The sequence below is a fragment of the Lacerta agilis genome, chromosome 13 (genome assembly GCF_009819535.1).
Source record: "Lacerta agilis isolate rLacAgi1 chromosome 13, rLacAgi1.pri, whole genome shotgun sequence".
NCBI classification, from domain to species: Eukaryota; Metazoa; Chordata; class Lepidosauria; order Squamata; family Lacertidae; genus Lacerta; species Lacerta agilis.
In genome coordinates this window covers 14,940,256-14,960,613 of record NC_046324.1, presented here as the reverse complement: position 1 = coordinate 14,960,613, position 20,358 = coordinate 14,940,256, and the positions used below count along the sequence as shown (strand labels likewise).

Here is a 20,358-nt window from a genome sequence, read left to right as displayed (position 1 = left end):
TAAAGATCCTTTTAAATGGACAGGGGCTGAACATGGGGTTTTCTGCATGCCTTGCTCAGTGGTTAAGCACAAGATTTGCAAGGCAATGATCCCACATCCAATAACTGATGGCAGTCGGTGAAACACAGTAAGCGTTACCTAAGAATATGTTGTTGGACACCAACATGACCAACCGTCAAGGATGATGAGAGCTTAAGTCCAAAGTATATGGAGGGCAGCAGCTTGGAGAAAGCTGGGCTGGATGATCCAACGGTGTGATCATGACAGGGGCAAGAAAGCAGCATCATACGATCGGATGACCCATGGAGTCCCATCTCATTCTCTTCCAGATTACTGGTGTCCTTTGCTAATATTGTCATCAAACTGCTGGTTCTTACTTCATATTGTCATTTCCTTTATGTTGTCTTTTAACTAGATGGATTTTATTATTTTTGAGTCCCTATAAACTATACTATGGGGAGCCGTTCTGGCCAAAGGGCGGTATAGGAATTTAATAAATAAAAGTATTTTCAAATGCAGTCTTCAGAAATAAAGATGTTGCCCATCACTGGCGCAATGGCAAGCACGTTCCAAGAAATGCATCTTTTACATATGATAGCCCCGGAGGACAAAATGAAAACAATTAAAAGTATGCTCACCCAGCACGTTCCCTGAAGGCACCTCTTGTAACTCCTCAAGTCCTCTCCCCATCAATAAGTAGAGATCTTCTAAAGTGCAGCAAGTCAAATGAGGCACTGAAGGCAGGTTATCAGTAGCAGAACATCCTACAGGAAGCTGTGGCCAAATTGAAATGTATGTAATTTAATTTTATAATGTACATTCTTTGACTGCTGATTTGATTTATATCTTGATTAGCTAGGGCTGACTAGTCTTCCAACTCTGAATTTCAGCAATAATTCTTATGTGTATTTTATTATATGTACACCACTTAGAAGTATTTACTATTAAGTGTATGTAAATCCCACGTAAATACGGAAATAAACATGGGGAAAGGGAGAGAAAAGAGCCATTCAGTAATGGATACTGTTCTAGGAAAAAAGTTTTCGATACATTCTTCTGGAAAAAACAAAAAGGCAACATTAAGAATAAACAAGAACACTTTCTTCCTTTACATTCTAAGCTGCAAGAGAAAGCTTGATTACAAGGTTCTCAGAAGTAAAGAAAATGGAATACCACAAATCCCCCAATTATTATTATTTCTCCGAACAGGCAATGCCAAGCTAAATTATAGGAAACTTTCTTGCTAATGCCCAAGACAAAAGGAGAGTGTGGCTGGTAGGGTTCATGTTTGCTCCAAACAGACCCAAATAAGAGCCAAATGAGACAGAAGTTGGGATGCCACACATGCAAAAAACCTTGAGTGTGATCAGCAGCTGAAGGCACAGGGCCAGATCTGTTTCCATCCATCAACCCACCTCCCCAAGTGCCAAAAGTTGTCCATCTCTTGGTGGGGTAGGAGATTGAACTTTTCAAAAGCACACTTTGTGAGATAAGGAAAAGGGGCTTACCTTGTGCAGCGACTCAGCAGGATCATATTTTGGTCCAAGAACGAAGAGCTTTTGTCCCCTTCTCACAACTCCACTGAAGACCCTTGCAAAAGCCACAAAGGCGTCCTTATTTTCGGCTTCCCGTTTTGCAGCAGCCAGGGTCATCGTCTCCATTTGACTTGTAGGTGGTTGATCATCGTCTAAGGAAGGGTTGAGGTGCAAACATTCATTTCTCTATTTCTTTTCTCCTTCATCTTGCACTCAAGACTGGTTAAAGTAATATGCAACCATTAATGCAACAAACCAAACTTATGCCAATATCCAGTCAACTGGATAAAAATGGCAGCATATTTGAATCCAAATGCCTTTCCTCTCTTCACCAGTTCAATCATCTGGTGAGCAGGGGTCAGGAGAGATATAGATCTTCTCTACCCAGCCCAGTGTCACTACTGGGGTTAAAATCCATGGGTGTTCTGTACTCTTCGCTATAGTCAAAGGTTTGGTGGACTGGATCTTGCCCATAGGCTGATCTGCCATGCTTTATTTAGAATGACAAAAGCAGTAGCACTTCATTACTGATCATGAATCAAACACATTCACCGAATCATCTTCCCTAGCATGCGTTTCATCTCACCTGTCTTTAGAACTTGGTCCACTGTATTTCCTCCAATCATCTCTTGTGCCAACTCCTGCCCCTGATTCGCTGCTAACTTCTCAGCATGTCGTCGCCTTACAATATCACGTCTTTGGGCTATTTCATCTTGTGACAGAGGCCTATGTATCATTTGAAACAACATTAATTTTTTTTTGGGGGGGAAGCTTTTCTGGACAGCAGATACCACCTTTGCAGTTCCTCAAAAACAGTTGAGAAAGTACCCTGACAGTCTTGTAAAACAATATAAATCTGAGCAATCAAGGAAGACAATTGCCTCTGCTTGTGCTGGTGGCATTTCAACAAATTCATCATATCCTCAATTGGAGGAGTATGGCATCAGATCTCATTACAGTGAGCTTCACCCCTGCCCAGTTGGGATTATATCTTACATCCTCAGCATGGTGACATCATCATGGAAGTTTTCCTGGATGTTGTTGGGGTTTCTCTAGTGCAGCAGAATAATAAAAAAAGGAAGCAGCCTTTCCATTTGCCACACATTAAAGGATGAGTAATTTTAAAAATGCAAGTCAGATATTCTGGCCAACTGCTGGCAGGAAGTGCATGCAGTAGGAGGCTAAAAATCAGCCACCTGGATATCATGCCAACGACGAGCTGTTCTTATTATACAGCATCAGTCATTAGTTTAATTGCTTTATAACAACTTACTGAAATTTTCAATTAAAAAAAGAAATTGCATGCTTCAGTTTCAACAATTAGCATGTGAAGAAAATAGCTTTTACTTATGTAAGGGTAAAAATTAAACGTGTCTCAGGGATACTTCCTTTTCAATTGTTTAATAGCCACTGGACTATTCAAAGACTGCTTCCGGTTTAAAATTTATTCCATGTGTGTTGGTTGGATCCATGTGTAGATTTGTCTTCCCTGCAAACAAAGGCTGCACTTCAAAGCAGCCACAATAAATGGTTCCCTTCCTCTTCAGAGACCCCACTTTACTTTGTTAATTTCATAAGTAGGTGCTATCCACAAATACTGCCCTGCAGTTCTGACAGGATGTGCTGCTGAACATTGTCCTTGCCCCATAATAGATGGAGCTGCTCAGGGTCAACTTAAACCACCAATGAAGTACAATTCACAGCCAAGGGACTCGGCTGCACTACAATGCACAGAGCCTTTTGATGCAAATTCATGTCGGTATTTATTCAGAAGATCGCACAGAGATCTTTGGGAGGTATAAAAAAACACACATTTACTTTCATTTGATGACACACATTTGGAAAGTTGTTACTTGACACAGAGGCTGCGTAGCTTACAGATCACTTAAAAAAACATCCTTCGGGGAATAGGAGATTGTAAAAACAAGCGAGTTAAGGGATGAAACACACGCACACACAAGCCTTTGAGCTGAAGACATGTAAATAAGCTGCTAGCTGGAAAACAAAAGGAAGCAAGAACATGCAGAACTGAACAGGGAAGCAACAATTTTGTGGCAAGTTCTGCTTGAAGAAGTAGGATTTAGGCAGACGAAGGAGAGAGAGAGAGAGAAAGAGTTGTGAAATCTTCAGAATAATTCTATTTACTTGTTTTTAGGATTTGTACCCAGCTCTCCAGCCAAACCTCCTCGAGTGGCTTACGAGATTGCTTTTTGTGTCACAATAAAGCCAGCCATAAAACACCACAAAGAACAGAGCAGAGTACTATAAAAACCACTTCCAGCAGCACCTGTCAAGAAGCTCATCTATTTGTCTCTGCTACAGCAAAGGACCGTTTTAGGAGCCGTTTCTTGACTTTCCCTCCTTCACCTTACTGCTCTGGTAAAGAAGGCCCAGCAGAGAATTTATTTCCTTAGACTTTTAAAGAAGAACAATCTGCGTGAGAGACTGCTGGTGTCCTTCTACCAAGGCTCCACAGAGAGCATTCTTACATATTGTATTTGTGCTTGGTTTTCCAGTTGCACAGCCATGGAGAGGAAGGTACTCCAGAAGAAGGTCATAACCACAGCCCCAAAGACTATTGTTCACCCTCTCCCATCTTTGGAAGAACTATACAGTTCCTGCTGCCTTAAAAAAGTAAACAATATTTTACAGGATCCATCTCATCCGGGATACAGTCTTTTTGCACCACTGCCTTCGGGCAAGAGATATAGAACAATTAAAGCAAGAACAAATAGATTAAAAAATAGTTTCTACCCCAGAGCTATAACCATATTAAATGCTGTAACCAGATAATATGACCTTGGAGAGTTGTGATGGGTGTGTATGTATGTGCATGTGTGGCTGAAAATGTGTTTTTTTGTTTTTTGTCTTGTTTTTATGGGATGGCATTCAATTTCGTTGCACATGTACAATGTTGTACTTGTACTTATACAATGGCAATAAAGAAATCTTATCTTATCTTATCTTCAAACCAGGCAGGAGTGATGGGCATTGAATGCCAAAAGTGTAATAGAGGGGTAGGGGGAGAAGGGGGGGATGGACAGACAGACAGTACCAACATCCATGAAGACTATAGACCTACTGCACTCGGGACAGTAGGAACTACCCCCTGCAATGCAGGAATCTCAACTATAAAGCATCCACAGCATAAGAGATTTTAAAGCAGAGCTTGGAAGGCAATCTGCCATGGACTAGAGACCCTTCCAACTCTACAATTCTATGATTATTAAGCACTCTCACCGTTGAGAGGCAGTGCACCACTGTCTCCAAAGACCAACAGCAACAGGAGAGAGCTTATTGCTTTCATGCCCTGCTTGCAAGCTTCCACAGGGTATATGGTCGGCTGCTGCGGGGAAGATGGAGTCTGGACCAGATGGACCTTTAGTCTGATCCAGCTGCCCGCTCTTAAAAAAAGCAGGTCCTAGCAACAAAAAACTTATGATCTTATTTTAGACAGTAAGGAAGACCGGGGGGGGGGGGAGGGAAATACAAAGGGCATCAGAGGACAGGTATGCAGAAATGCGATTCAGAGGTTGAAGGCTAAAGGGTTAAGCCAAAAGCTTCACTGAGGAGGCATTCAAAGAGGGTGCGGCAATGCCATGCTGAGAAGTTCCTGGCATAAAAGAAGGAAAGAAAGCCTTTGAATTTCCCAAGCTCTTTGGAGTTGCAGGAAAAAGTTATCTATGCAGTATAGACTACTGTCAGACAAGTCCAACCCAGAGCGCCTCTGCCTCCATGTCTTAGCAAGCAGATAACTTTTAAAGACAGCAAAGAACCCATGACCCCCTAGTCATTAAAAAAGCATTTAGTGCCAACTGTGAGCATGATCCTGCCAAAGGTAAGCACTTGGAATCCCACTAATTTCAACTGATGAGAGAATCAGACACGTGCTTAAGTCTCCCAATGAAATCAAGCAGATGGGATGGGGGAAGAAACCTGGAGGTGTGGGGGGGGGGGAATCAAGCTGCGATTAAAATAAAACCAATTTAGGCAGCTGTAGCTGATTTAAAGGGAACAGCTATTGCAAAAAAAAATGTGGCTTGATACACAGTGCAAAAAAAAAAAAGAATCACAGTATACATATAAAGTAAGACTAAAAACACCATATTAAGTATTCTTCTAAAAACTTTCTTTTTACTACCTGGATTGTTAACAGTTAACAGGATGTAACACTCCAGCTACTCTCTAAGAGACATCTGTGAAGAGCCCTCAGCATTTAAGGATGTGAATCCTACTTAAATCAAGGGTGGCTAATCTGTGGCCCTCCGGATGCTATAGGACTACAACTCCCATCACCCTGACCATCTGCCATATTGGCTCGGGCTGATGGAAGCTGGAGTCCAACAATATCTGGAGGTCCACAGGCTCCCTACCCATGCTTCAGGATGCCAAGTGACACTCGTCACAGCTATCTACTAAAGTGATCTACCTAATGAATCTTCCAGGTGACAGGCACATCAGTTTGGGCCTGAAAGCGAAGGAAGGAACCTTTCAGAATGTATTATGTGAGAGAATATGGGATTCTTAGCTTAACACCAATGAAAGCTCACCAAGTCATAACTTGAGACTTGCATACCAGCTACCTCTCTATATTCTCTGTCCACATAGAATCATAAAATGCTGGAGAAGTCGCACCGCAATAGGCACATACTTCCACATTTGGTGGGAATGCCCCAAAGTCCAATCCTTCTAGATATTAGTGCTGCAGAAATTCCCAAAATAACAAAACAGGTAACAGAAGCAACTCCAGAACTCGCCCTATTAAATATCTTCCAGGACAACAACACACAGTACAAGGAACTCATAAGTCACTTACTTTCAACAGCTAGAAATATCATAACTAGACACTGGAAGGACCTATCAGGAGTGAACATAGACCACAGGTACCAAAATGTATGGGAAACCGCCGTACTAGAAAAGTTAATCAACAAACTCAAACTAGCATGGGGACAAGCTACGGAGGATGCCTTTACCGCAGTGTAGTTCCCCTTTATTATATACGCAGCACAACAGGAAAATGACCTGTCCACTTTAAGAACATACGAATCAATATAGCTAACCTGACCCAACAACCTAGCCCGCCTCCCTCACACAAATAAGCCACACCACAATCAACTAAACACAACCAACCAAGCTCGGGAACCCCTAACCTCTCTCAATATCAATAAAAATAATTACCGGTAAATACACAAATAAAAGACCTACCCATGTAATGCTGACACAACCCACCCACACTAAGAATAGACAATAGAATGAAAGAATAATGTCCCCATCTCTCTCCCCTCTGCCCCAACTGCAAGATGTCTATGGCAAAAATGTCTCTCACCAAACGTAAACAAACTGTGAAAAAGTCCATGAATTGAAAGTGGAAACAATAGGTGCCGTTTGCTTTTTAACATAAAAAAATTAAAAAAAGAATCATAGAATTGTAGAATTGAAAAGGACCCTGAGGATTATCTAGTCCAACCCCCTGTAAAGCAGGAATATGCATTTGTCCCATACGGGGATCAAACCTGCAACCTTGGAGTTATCAGCATCATGCTCTAACCAACTGAGCTATCCAGGCTCACATACCAGTTGCAATCAGGTTTTGTGCCATATGCCTTCACTGTGGCATTTTAGAAGGGTGACAACAAGAAACAGGGTTTTTACTCAGTGGCTCCCAAGCATTTGGAACAAAGCACTTTAATAACATGAGGAGTCCATCTCTTGTCAATAATCTGTATCTGCTGCAAAGAACTTTTATTTCAGCAGGTGTTGGGTTGAAAATATTTGAACACACACACAGAGAAAGTGCATTCAAACATACACATGAAATAATCCTGAGTCTCGACAACACTTCATCTTCCACAGAAAGAATTAAAACTACATAAACATAGAACTATCAAGGCATTTAAAATACTTTTTAGTGCCGTAACGCAAGTTATTTCACTAATCCACCCCCACTGCTTGCCACCTCATGATCGTGAACCCAGGAAGAAGCACCTGACTCAACCTAATTTCACTCTTATTCATAAACTCCTGCTGCTGAGTTGCAGAAGTAGAAGCAAAATCTATGACAGTCGCTATAAAAAGACACTGAAGTCCACTTACAGACAGCTGAATACTACCATCTAGTGGTCTAAATACCCAGTGCTGCTTCAAGCCAATTTTTTTTGCGTCTCTTAAGTTAGGGTGCAAAATAATAATAATCAAGCCCATAGGAGTTCCTAATACTGACCACGGCACTCCATCTAACTGGATAAAGTTCAGTCACTTTCAGAGCCCCAATGGCACAAGTAGCAATCTGGAGTGCTCATTGGTGGGAGCTTATCTAAGCAATGTTTACAGCAAGCCAGGTTTGGAAGATGAGGCATGTAGACATCAAGTAGTGGCCTTTTTACTGCAGGTACAAAGCCTCCCTCCCTTCCTTCCTTCCTTTGCAGTTTTTCCACTGTCACCACTTCTTTACCCAACTGAGTTCAAGAGGCTCCTCCTGTGCAGAAAGCAACAATTACACTGGAATATCCTGCATTCACATACTACAGTGGTACCTTGGTTCTCAAACTTAATCCGTTCCGGAAGACCGTTCCAAAACCAAAGCGTTCCAAAACCAAGGGGCACTTTCCCATAGAAAGTAATGCAAAATGGATTAATCTGTTCCAGACTTTTTAAAAACAAACCCTAAAACAGCAATTTAACATGAAATTTACTATCTAACAAGAGCATCGATCCATAAAATGAAAGCAATAAACAATGTATTGCAGTCACACAATCAATTAGTAGCCGAACTGGGTTCCACACAGTCACAAAAACAAAACAAAAAGAGCCACAAAAACAAAAATGCAAAATAAATAGCAAAAACAGATAGACCTCAGCGTAACACTCAAAACGGAAGTGTGGCACTCAAAACAGAAGTGTGGCACTCAAATCAGAAGCGTAACACTCAAAACGGAGCACATTCGGCTTCGGAAAAAAGTTCACAAACCGGAACACTTAACTTCCGGGTTTGCAGTGTTTGGGTTCCAAGTTGTTTGAGTACCAAGATTCTGTATTTACTTGCATGCAGGATGTTTTATGGCAATAATTCCTTTCTATCTAGGAGAGGTATGAAGGTGAAGGGGTAAAAGAAAGGAACAACTTCTGAAGTTTATATGGAAACAGAAAGTTGTCAAAAAGCTTACAAAAGCACCTGGAAGAATCCATAGCTTCTCCACATAAAACAAACACAAAATTAAAACAAAATAAAAAATTCCTTCCAGTAGCACCTTACGAGACCAACTAACTTATATCATTTGAGCAAGCTATAGAGATACCAATTGAAGTTTGTAATTCACTTAGATACAATGTCTGTATGTTCACCATAACGTTTAACTCTTTGACAAAGCATTTATTCTTTAAACCACCAATAAAATGTTGAACAAGTCTGCATTTACCAACTCTTTCTTGAAAACAGCTGACTTAGTTTCAGATAAGGGCAAATAATTTTACCAGGCGCAGATCAGAAGCAATCTAGACTTGTATACTGTGAATTAGCGTCTAATGCCATTGAGCAGGAGGAGATCAAATGGCATCATTTTCTCACCTTGGTTTGTTCTGTGGCAATGTCTTAGCATCCACTGCAAACATTTTGGAAACAAAGACAATGACTGGGGCAGTTTCTTCACTGCTGCATTTCATAAACGCTAAGCAAACATAAAACGAGAGAGTTACATGTTTTCCCATGGTCTGATGAGAAAGTCCCTGGCTTTATATGTTATTTGTTAAATAACAAGTTAGTGAGTGAATCAAGGAGGGAAAATTGTATGAGATTTCAGCCTGTGCTTCTGAGCCAACTTGCAGCATGGATGCAGAAAGCTGAATTCTGCCCAGATTTAAAACCAAAACATCTTTTAGGACATTTAGTTTTTCAATTAGGCGACACCAGGGTTTATGGAATTTTTAAAAATGAGACTCATCTGAATAGGATTTAAGCTGTAATTTGCCAAAATTTACTTACCGTCTTTCAGGTCTTGAGTTTCTTGCGGTAGAGAATCAAATGTTTTAGCTCCAACGCACAACAGTTTTTCCACTCTCTCAGCTGTGATATCAAGAGGACTAGGGAGTTTATTACAGACCATGGCTTAAAGCACAGTGCTAAGGATATACACATTGAGAAGGGAGGCTACAAACAGGAGGCTGTGCAGAAACTATAGTCTAGTATCCAGTGAAGTCAAAATACAGACCTTGGACAGGGGTTTGCCCAAAGCCAAGACTTGCCTGATGACGCAAATATGAACCGTATCTAAAGCGTTTGAGGGGATGGATCCTTGAAGGCACTAGGAAGCATGGGGAGTGGGAAGAGAAGAGCAACTCAAGTCTCTCTGGCAGTGGTTGGGTGCTCAAGTTGACTATGAGATGACTGAAGCAGGCAGGAAGCTACTGCGGCTGATGGACAATACTAGGGAAGGGCCGTAGCTCACAGCCTCTGCTTTGCATACAGAAGGTTCCTAGTCATGTCCCAGCATCTCCAGTTAGAGTTGGCAATGTCCCCTGTCTGAAACCCAGTCAACATAAGCAAAACTGAGCTAGATGGACCAATGGTTTGACTTATAAGGAACATAGGACGTTGCCTGTATTCAATTCTCCAAACTCCACCTCCCTCACACAAACTGGCGGACTAATCTCTAGTGCATGAGACAGTATAAGCTTTTAGTAAATGGTAAAAAGCTATTTCCTTAAGGATACAGAGAACGGCCTCCGATATTGGGAGCCACTGGCTGCAAATGGCATTAAGCTGAACCTTCGGATCTGTGTGGCGCATTTCACGGGCACCAATTTTCAATCCCAGGGAGGAGACTATTTTATCAATTTTCTCCTTGTCTCTACAAAGAAAGCACACACCATGCAATTACAGCACTACATCTGATCATCTTAAAAAGAAAAACAAAAAGCACTTAGAAATGACCCAATAATACAGTTGAGCAACAAGGGCATTTAGCATAAACAACAAATCCCCTGCCTGTCGTGAAAAGTGAAAATCTGAATTGGCATTCCCCACCTCTGCCATCAAGAAAATGTGACTCGGGGATGCTTTTTGTTTACCTGTTTGTAACTGCTTCATAGAGGCTCCATATGTTTTCCAGCACCAGATGCACAAACAAAGGCTTCTTTCCTTTCAACTGGAAGAAAGTGGTAAAGATAAACTTAGGATGCCCTTTATAACACAGGGGGGAGTTCAATTCAGACACATACAGGGGTAACATCCACATGTGGACCCATAGGTTGAGGATTCACTATAAAGTCTAAGTGACAGTTGAGGGAGGGAGGGAGGGAGGGAGGGAGGGAGGGAGGCCCACCCATTTGTCCTCTGGCTCAGAGCCAATCCCTTTGTAACTTTAACAACCCATGCTTAGCAGGGGTTACCAGGCTGGCCTGGGTATTCCAGCAATGGAATCCATGTTGGATCCAGGAATTAGAAGAGGGACTCAGCCATATAGCCTAACAACCCCCCCCCCCCGACAAGACCCCTCATAACAGTATCATGCTTGCAATGTTCCAGATTATCAATAATTGTTTTTTGGATGTTGCTTCTCCATCCTATCATCTACCGCGGTTCAGTTGCAACAAGATCTACCAATCTGTTCTTTCATCCCTGAACTGAAAAATCTTCAAGTACAGCAGCATGCAAGGATTTGCACCCACGTCTCTGTCCAATCGTTTTGTCAGCTTTGATCGTCCCAATCACCTATTGCAGTGGTAACTACAACCGCCACTCCCCTGAGCGCATGTGCAAGGCATTGCATCAAACCGTTCCAGCGAATGGGACGCTTGTTCATCCAAGGAACACATTTGGCACCTTCCACACCCAGATTATGTGATCACAGTGAACTGGATTGAATCTTACGTTTGCATAAATAAGATATAAGCATTGGTAACAGAATCTAAGGTCTAGTCTACAGATGCCGTAGAATGAAGTGGCAGAGATCCGAGGTTGTAAATGTACATTGGTGAGGTATATCGAGAATCATCATAGCAGCTGCAATATACTACATATTTGCTTGACCGGGGTGGTCAAGATTAAAAACAAAATTGTTCAGATCCCAGGAAAGTGGCAATACTGCATACTCATTTGCTGGCAAGTAACTTTTCTGGTAGGGAAAAAAGAAAATTAAGAGCAAGTTATACGCCAGTGAACTCACCTGGTCAGTTTTCATGATCTTCTTAGCTTTTGTATTTAGATGATAATCTCCCCACAGGGTTTTCAGCAGTACTGAAGCTTTGATTCCAATCTTCTGGCTATACAGCTTGGCAAAATGCTCAATGCTGGGTAATAAGCAAAAATAATTTGTTACCCAAACGTATCAAAACTAAAGCATTTTTCAAAATAAGGCATCTGCTTCAACCTACATAGCAATCATTTTACACATTTGACAAGCGTAGCTGTATTCTGTCTGCAGACCAGATGCTCACATAGCATCCTTGCAGTGACAGTGAGAACAATTGGCATGTTTTGAGTCAGATGTCTCAGAACACTCCAGTGAAAGAACAAACACCAGCACGCATGCCTCAAGTTCCTGACCCCACTGTAGATAGAGGAGTTCATACATGAATGGTCATCACTTGATGATAGAAGCCATTATGACTTGCTTATATGAATGAGCTGCCACAAAAATTAGGGTTGCCATATTTCAAAATGAAATTCCGGACACAATAGTTGCTGAGCTTTTTTGAGCAAAGTTGTTGAGCTTTGCAAAATCTTGGAAGAAAAAGTGATTTTTTGAGCAATTTACAATAAAATTCACCAAAATCTACATTTCTGACGTGGGTTGCTATATATTCCGATTTCCCCAGACATTAAAACGATTTCCGCCCAGGCGCTGTTTACGAGGACCGAATACCAGCTAGGTTTAACAGACATGAACAGGTATTGATACAGTTGAACCTTAACATAAGGCAAACACACAGATGAAGGCATTTTCAACAGTGGAACCCACAACTGCATAATGTGATTCCACTGGGATATCAGAAAAGCCCCACCCCTTGCAGGTTTTAAACAGGCTTTAAAGGTCTACCGCTTTACTACACTTTTAACCAGCTAACTTAAGTGTGTAGTATTTTGGCCATATTTTGATCATTTTATAGTATGGTCCTTTTAGCTACCAGTTGTTGGGTACTGTTTTAGAAATTTTATGTTGTTTTATAATATTTTAAATTGCATTCTACTGTATGTTCGATATGTAGCTTGGGAAGAATGTTTTCTTGAAAAGCAGTGCAACAATTAGGTTTTTTTAAAAAAGAGTATCAGCATGATAGTATGCATCAGCTATGTTTTGTCCAAAACTCTTATTCCAGAAAGCTACAAATAAACTCCAGCTACCGTATTTGTAAATGAGTTCCTAATTTGCCTTCCATTTCCAGATCAAAACTAAATGAGCAATTTTACCATCAGCATTTATGCCAACCTCTTAACCAAATCATCTCTGAACAAAACATCAGCATTCAATTTTGATGCAATTTCTGTTCAGACTATTAAGTTGATCGCTAAGTTTTTATTTTATTTTTCCTGATTTGTATAGGGTTTACTCCGTAGCCTTTTCTTCTCCCAAGGATAGCCCGCAAGGCAGCAGAGGTTTAGGACCAGAGTTTTCTTCTCCAAATGGGCTACCTTCCCAGGTTCACGAGCCCCACCTGCCCCTCGCTTCCTTCTACAGCACATGCAGAAACCACCTTCTTGAATCCACCCTCCTGTTTCCTATGCACCTGCCAAGAGAAAAGCTTCTTTCATCCTCTCTTCCCCAGTGTGAACAGCAAGAGAACTTGCGACAAGATTTCAATTTCTGGTCGTCTACACCCCACTTCTGTGCATATAAGGAGGAGCTGCTTAACATTTAATGTTACAAATTCCTTGGCAGTAGCTATCCTGGTGCTACAAAGTCATTTCATGAAGCAGAAATGTGTGAAGTGAAGATGAATGCTATTAAATGCTCGCCGTTGCACACGGAGAGCCTGACAGGCTACAGCTCAAACTGTGTTTTCAAGTCGAGATGTGCCTGCCTTTCCTGCTTTATGTGTCTGCTGCGGGAAATGCTTCTGCAGCCTGAGCAGTGGCAAACACAATTGCCGGGTAAACTAGGAAGCAGCTCAAAGATGCAGACAAATGGGAGGCAGTAAAGCCGGGGCTGCTAGCCTCACAGAGCCTATGCAGAGTGCAAAATTAGACCAGAGATGTATCATGGTGGGAATGACAGTAAAATCTGTCAAATTGCCTGTGCTTACGTCCATGAAAAATATAGCTGAGTAGCCTAAGGTTTGCATTTTGGAATGGAAATAATCAGTTTTGCACTGGTCTGACCTCAACGGAAGGCCCAAATTTTTGTTCCTAGGTTTCTCAAGTCCCAATATTTTCTCTTAAGGGTTACAATATTTGGGAATGCTTCAAAACATACCTCAGAGAGGCCCCCACTCAGTGCTTTTTGACAAAAACACGATCAGCAAAAAAAAAAAATGTTAACACTGATCAGTGTTTTATTTTGAAATTTTTGGGATGGTATTTTGGCTTCCTGTTCATTGTGTTGCTTTGAATGTGTACTTTATATTTGACTTTCTTCAGAAATGTTTGATTCTGCATTGTTTTATTGAGGTTTAATATGCTGTAAACCGTTCTGAGATATATAAATATAAAGCGGTATAGAAATGAAATAACAATAAAATAACAACAATCAGATTTAACAACATTTAAATGCCTTGGACAGATAGGTCCTAAGCCCATTTATGTGTTCCCCTACCAGCATGCAATTGACTATAAGGAGGCTGAAAAAGCATTTCAAGGGTGAATAGCAGGTGGTGGTTTGTTTGTTTTTTGGTAGTTTTATTCTCTTTTTGGTCCAAGGTTTACACCTATTTGGAATTTTAAGCACCCAAGGTAGAAGCAAGCAGCTCCACTGAAATACACATAAGTGTTCACCAGTATGCTTCTGGCCACAACTCAAAATGCGAGTTTTAACTTTTAAGAACTCCTGAAGCAGTCTAGACAGAAGGCATCTGAATGAATGCTTCCTCTTGTGAATTCTGATCTGAAGTAGTTCTTGCAACAGAAGCAGACTGGGAATCTTCAGTGCAGCAATCCTCTCTAGATAGAACCATTCACTCACCTGTGGGTTTATTTATTTTTACTTCTGTCTATTAAATGATTAAGCTCTGAAAACACTCCCCCCCAAAAAAAAATTTTAGTCTGCACTGCAGTAAGATTTATACAAAGACAAAACAGAAAACTTCATCTACCTTAATGAAAATATATGATCAAATGACTAATAAACTCACCCAAATCCCCAGCCATCAATTGCACTGGCAAATACCACGTTCCCCTGATCGGGTGAAAAGTAAAGTTGGGAATCATCAGAAAATTCCAAGCCTGCACTCCAGTCATAAACTTGGTCACCATGTGAAGAATCAGAAGTCAACTGAGTTTCCATTTCTTTCTCCGCCCTTTCTTCAAGAACTTTCGAAGTGAAGAGTGTTGCAGTGATTGCATTCACCTAGAGAGACATTCCAGTTTATTTTCATAATATCCTACCTTGCTGCCCCTAAAGAGGATTTAAAGGCAACTTACAAGCAGAATTCCTAAAACAAATGTTTATGCCCACCAAAATACCAGAAATACCTAATTATTAAAAACCATTTCAGACAGCAGTTACACTATCAAAATTAAAACAAACAAAAAATACATGGGCAGGGTATAAATATTTATTCTTATTCATATTGTTATTATTATTATTATTATTTCAGGCAATCATCCCAGAGGTTCTCTGGAACCTGAGCTGTTTTTGCCATTTTGCTAAAATCATGAATATAGCTGGTCCTCTGAGCAGTCCCAGAGCTATATATTCCTTCAGAAGATCATATTCCTAATACTTGGGTGTTTTAGCAGGATACTCAAGAGCAGAGCCTCATCTGATGGCCCAGAGCACATGGGAAATAGCAGATAGGAAAAAGATAATCCATAAGAGCCAAGCTGCACATTACAGTTAAGGTATTTCTAACCAACAAGGAAGAGGGTTGACTCTTTCTTTAGCAAAGGAGTGAATTTCAGTGGAAAGTGGTAAATCCTCACACCATGGGTCCAATCTAGAGAAAAACCAAACTGAGATATGGCCCTTAAGGAACCAGATATAGCTAGCTCTAAGGACACTACTTAAAATTTACTTACACAACGCCTAAGGTATTCTCGTTCCAGACTATTCTGGCTGATTAAGGTAAAATACAACATTTTGAATTTCACCAGAATGCTAACAATAAGTCAGTGGAGCTGCTTCAGACTTGGTGGAATATGTTGTCTGTGATGGACACCATTTAATAACTAGGCAGCTGCATTCTTGAACTTCTGAAGTTTTTGAAAATACTGTCCTTCAGAGCATACTGCAGTAATCCAGCCTTCCGCCATCCTGGTGCCCTCTATATGCTTTGGCTGGTGCTGCTAACAATTGTAGTCCAAAACATCTGAAGGCTGAAGTAGTCCAAATAGGAGCACACAATGCCTAGTTTACTTGCTGTCCCTTTCATTCTACAACTATTGCTGATTACAAATAAGCAAGCTATTTAGAACTCTCATACCTGTTCCAAGATATTCTTAAGGTGAGAATATGCTTCCTGAGGGGTAAACTTGAGCTCCATTATGAGACGATCTATTTTATTAATCACCAGAACTGGACGAATATTTTCTAGCCAAGCCTGCCGCAAAACTGCATGAGTCTAGTGCAAAGGAAAACAAGTATATTGACACCGTGCCATAAAACAGCTGAGGAAAATATGAGCTACTGTATAACTCTGGCCTGGTAACCGACCCTTGGTTAGGAATCTGGGTGGTATGAACCTTTCTTACCAAGCCTGCATTCTTCATGTAAGCTCCCGGCTCCCTCCCCCATACGCATAACACAAATACTGCTTCAGCATTATGCACAAGGATCGCCAACAGTGGTTAAAATTAAACCAAGTTTGGTTCATTTTGCAAATGCTGACTGAAGTCTAGTGTCTGACCATTTTCCTCTTGGAAGATACATTGATACAGACATCCGTATGTCAATTTCTACCAGTACATTAATATTACATGGCCAACAAAAATATATTATTGGATTCATCTCCCTCTCCTTTACCACATATTCTGAACTCCATCTTGCACATAACACTACATTTTAAATTACCAATGCATTGTAAAAAATAGCTGATGATTCCATGTACTAGTCGAACGGTGGTATGTCCGAATGAGAAGATTTTAATTTATCTTCCCTCTATCTGAAGTAGGTTTTCCTCATTACCTGCGGGCAGACTCCTTCCACGGCATCTACCACAATGATGCATCCATCACAGAGTCTGACAGCTGTGGACACCTCTGAAGAGAAGTCCACATGGCCAGGGGAGTCGATTAGGTTGATCAGATACTCCTGACCATCTAGAAACAAAGGAAGAAGTGCTTTAAAAGCAAGCATTTTAAAAGTGTGTTTGCCCACTTAAAGCATATTTAGGATCAGTTCTGATTTAACATGAAACCATGGTTTAGTACTAAGAAGAGCAGGTGTGAACTTCAAGCTAAAGCACTATTCTCTCTCCCCTTCTTCATGAATTGGGGAGGAAGATTAAAGCTTCCATTTGTGATTTTGAACAAACCTCAGCTCCTAATTACATCTGAATAGGAACAATGCTCTGTTCCAACTGGAGTACATTGAATAGCTATCATGATCATGGTTTGAATAAAGCTTAGTTTCCTGCATTAGGATGTAATAGGAAAGTGCAGTTTGCTCCAAACTGCAAAAATAGAAAAATTACATTTTCTTCTCTTCCACATCCATGGGGGAAAACACACAAACTTGAGGCTCAGGTCTCCTCAAGCACATAACACTAAACCATGGTTTAACATTGCACCTGAACTGAGCCTTACAGCAGGTAGCTTAATAAAAATAATAATCAATATTTTAGATTCCATCCTAATCTTTACACTTTATTTGAGCACTATATTTCAACAACACAATACTTAACAGTTTAAATGCACATGCAGAATGTGCTAACTATATTACCTTTTCCAAAATGTAATGAAATTGCGCTTGATTTCATTGTAATTCCTCGAATCTGCTCATCTTCTCGGCTATCCAAGTATCTCAGCTATATGGATTGTAAAAAAAACAAACAGAATAATCTGTATTCACATTTTTCAGAGACTTTTCTTATGTGTGAGAAAATGTGGATAGAGAAAAAATTCTGGATAATGTACTGGAAATGTTTAAGTTGTACCTTGCCTGCCAATCTGCTAGAGATTATTCCATTGCTAGAAATAAGGCAGTCAGCTAAAGTTGTCTTGCCTGGGGGAAGAAAGGATAATGAAAAGTAGTACACCAAACAAAAATGAAAAACAAGCCCTTATATTTAAGATTAAACATTAAACCCATCCTCCCATGACTGCATGTCTCCTCCCTTTAACCAATCTATTAGGGCCTTTCTTACACACCCATGTAGCAAGTTGTCAGAAATAAGTTACGGGTATTTAATACACAACTGCATTACAGAGCAGCAAGCAGTTATTCCATAACACAAAACCTGTTTAAGACTGCTTGTGTATTTGTCAAGGGATGTGTGTTATATGCGGTTCATAACGTAGGTGTCTCTTACCATGGTCCACATGGGCTAGTATACAAATATTCCTAATGAAGTCTGTCTTTTTCTGAAGTCCAATCGTCTTATTCAAACTTGCAAGAACCATGGTTGGATGTTTTGCTGCAAGGAAAAAAAATCATATTGGAAAGATTAAAGTTGTCAGAAAGCTACAAGGTTATATAATAATAATAATTTATTTGTACCCTGCCCATCTGGCTGAGTTTCCCCAGCCACTTTGGGCAGCTCCCAATCAAGTGTTAAAACAATACAGTATTAAATATTAAAAACTTCTTTAAATTGGACCAAATTCAGATAGCCAGGCAATATGAAGAAAGAGATTAGTACTGGGTGGAATTTTGGCTCTTCTCTTCTTTACTCTCCCCCTGTCCCCAATAAACCACCATCTACGCAGGATGCACATGCAAAAACTATGGTTCACAGGCATGTCCAACAGGTATATTGTGATCTACCGGTAGATCACTGGACGTCTGTGGTAGATCACCGGCAGATCAGTGGCTTCCCCCAAAGAAACTAAAACACTTTGGCTGCCCTAAAAAAATAACTCAACTTCTTTGCCCTGCACCCCAAAAATGACCTGAACCACCAAAAACAGGGCTTTCCTTCCTAAAAAAAGCTCAATGTCGCTTTCTTCTAAAGAAGCTCAACAACTTCTATGTGAATCCCCCAAATCAGTGCTTTCTTTCCTAAAAAAAAAGCTCAAGAACTTTGACCTGAACACCCCAAAAGGGGGTAGATCACTGCCAGTTTTTAACTTTGCGAGTAGATCGCAGTCTCTTGGAAGTTGGCCACCCCTATAATAGGAGATCAGCATGAATGCGTCTGTACCAGCACTCAAAGTTAATAGCTACAGGGAATCTAGAATAAGTATTCCCTAATGAGCCAAACACACACCCAGTCTGTCAAGTACATAGGGAACTAGTGCCCTGCATTGTTGTCAAAAACTTAGGTTACTGCCTCATTCAAGGCCCTGAAGAAATTACAGCACTAAAGACTCACCAAGCTAGTTTTTAACAGTGCTCAGGAGTAATGATAATGCACATCCATAGTCTTCCTCCACCTCCACCACCCAGCCACATCAAACAAAAAGCTTCATCCTGAGCCAGGTCATGGCTGCTAATTTTCATACTTTAGCTGCAGTGTAATTAATAGTTAAAAAACACTGTCTATGCTCGGGAGCTGCTCTTTGGACCTCACACCTGCCTCTATGAGATTACAACAGCAACTTAAGTCCTAAACAGCAAAGTCAGATGCAAATGAAGTACAGTGAAGGTAATAATTACAGAAACAACCACTCCCAGTATAAAAGCTGTTGTTGAAAGCAAACCAGCCTGGCATTTGTAAGCGTAAATCAACGTGAATATAGCGACAACTTTGCCCCGATTCCATCCAACCACTCAGCTCTCCCAGGAGCTCCAGGGGGGCACACACTCCTCTTTCACCCACCCAATGACCCTCCTTTGCTTCTCACCACAACAACCCTGCGAGGTAAGCAAGGCCAGATTTAGGTGTGATGAGGCCCTAAGCTACTGAAGGTAATGGGGCCCTTTATATATGATATTTTAGGGAGCAAGCTAGCAGGCGGGGCCCATTACTTACATCATAGGAGCCTACACAACACAAAACACTGTTGCTGTATGTATGTATGTATGTTTTATTTTACTTGTTTTTTATCTTATATTGTGGAAATGTACATCCAGGGTTTCTTTTCCCTTTAAATTTTTTGGGGGGGACCCCAAGCTATAGCTTGTTTAGCTTATACCTAAATCCGGCACTGGAGGAAGGCTAGCTACTTGCATAACTCAGCTGTCAACCTTCATTTTTTTTTTGCATTGGGAAACGGGCCGGCCCCGTGAGTTTGGCAACTGAACCTTTCCCCGCCACTGGCTTCCCTTTCCCAGAGGCAATTCTGCTTCTCCGCCTCCCCCCCCCCCCCCCCATTTACTCTTGGAAGGTATCAAGGATACTTCCTGAAGACGGAAATTTGGATTAAGGACCTCGAAAGCCCACCTATCTCCCCCGCATTGCCGCCGGCGAAAGACTCGCGCTCCCTTCCTTCCCTATCTCTCTTTTAGGAACGGGGGGGGACTCACCTCACGGAGCTCCCGCCGGCCACTTACAAGAAGGGAGCGTGAGCCGGTTGCAACCGGAAGTCCGCCTCTTCCTTTCTGCGCGTGCGCAGGCGCGGCGGACCGAGGGGGCG

At 41.1% G+C, this 20,358-nt stretch overlaps 1 protein-coding gene across 1 annotated transcript in view; it reads right to left on the bottom strand.

Moving 5' to 3' along the window:
- EFL1 (elongation factor like GTPase 1) overlaps positions 1 to 20,344 on the bottom strand; it is a 62,454-nt gene extending 42,110 nt beyond the window's left edge. The window contains exons 1-15 of the mRNA XM_033166617.1: positions 20,249 to 20,344; positions 18,153 to 18,257; positions 17,778 to 17,845; positions 17,564 to 17,648; positions 16,808 to 16,941; positions 16,107 to 16,244; positions 14,817 to 15,031; positions 11,696 to 11,819; positions 10,599 to 10,675; positions 10,242 to 10,378; positions 9,514 to 9,636; positions 9,100 to 9,199; positions 2,122 to 2,261; positions 1,509 to 1,687; positions 639 to 774 (exon numbers count right to left, since the gene is read on the bottom strand). Coding sequence (XP_033022508.1) covers positions 639 to 774; positions 1,509 to 1,687; positions 2,122 to 2,261; positions 9,100 to 9,199; positions 9,514 to 9,636; positions 10,242 to 10,378; positions 10,599 to 10,675; positions 11,696 to 11,819; positions 14,817 to 15,031; positions 16,107 to 16,244; positions 16,808 to 16,941; positions 17,564 to 17,648; positions 17,778 to 17,845; positions 18,153 to 18,243 — 1,747 coding nt within the window. The 5' untranslated portion in view covers positions 18,244 to 18,257; positions 20,249 to 20,344. The remainder of the gene's footprint in view (positions 1 to 638; positions 775 to 1,508; positions 1,688 to 2,121; positions 2,262 to 9,099; positions 9,200 to 9,513; positions 9,637 to 10,241; positions 10,379 to 10,598; positions 10,676 to 11,695; positions 11,820 to 14,816; positions 15,032 to 16,106; positions 16,245 to 16,807; positions 16,942 to 17,563; positions 17,649 to 17,777; positions 17,846 to 18,152; positions 18,258 to 20,248) is intronic.
- Between the last annotated feature and the right edge of the window lie 14 nt (positions 20,345 to 20,358).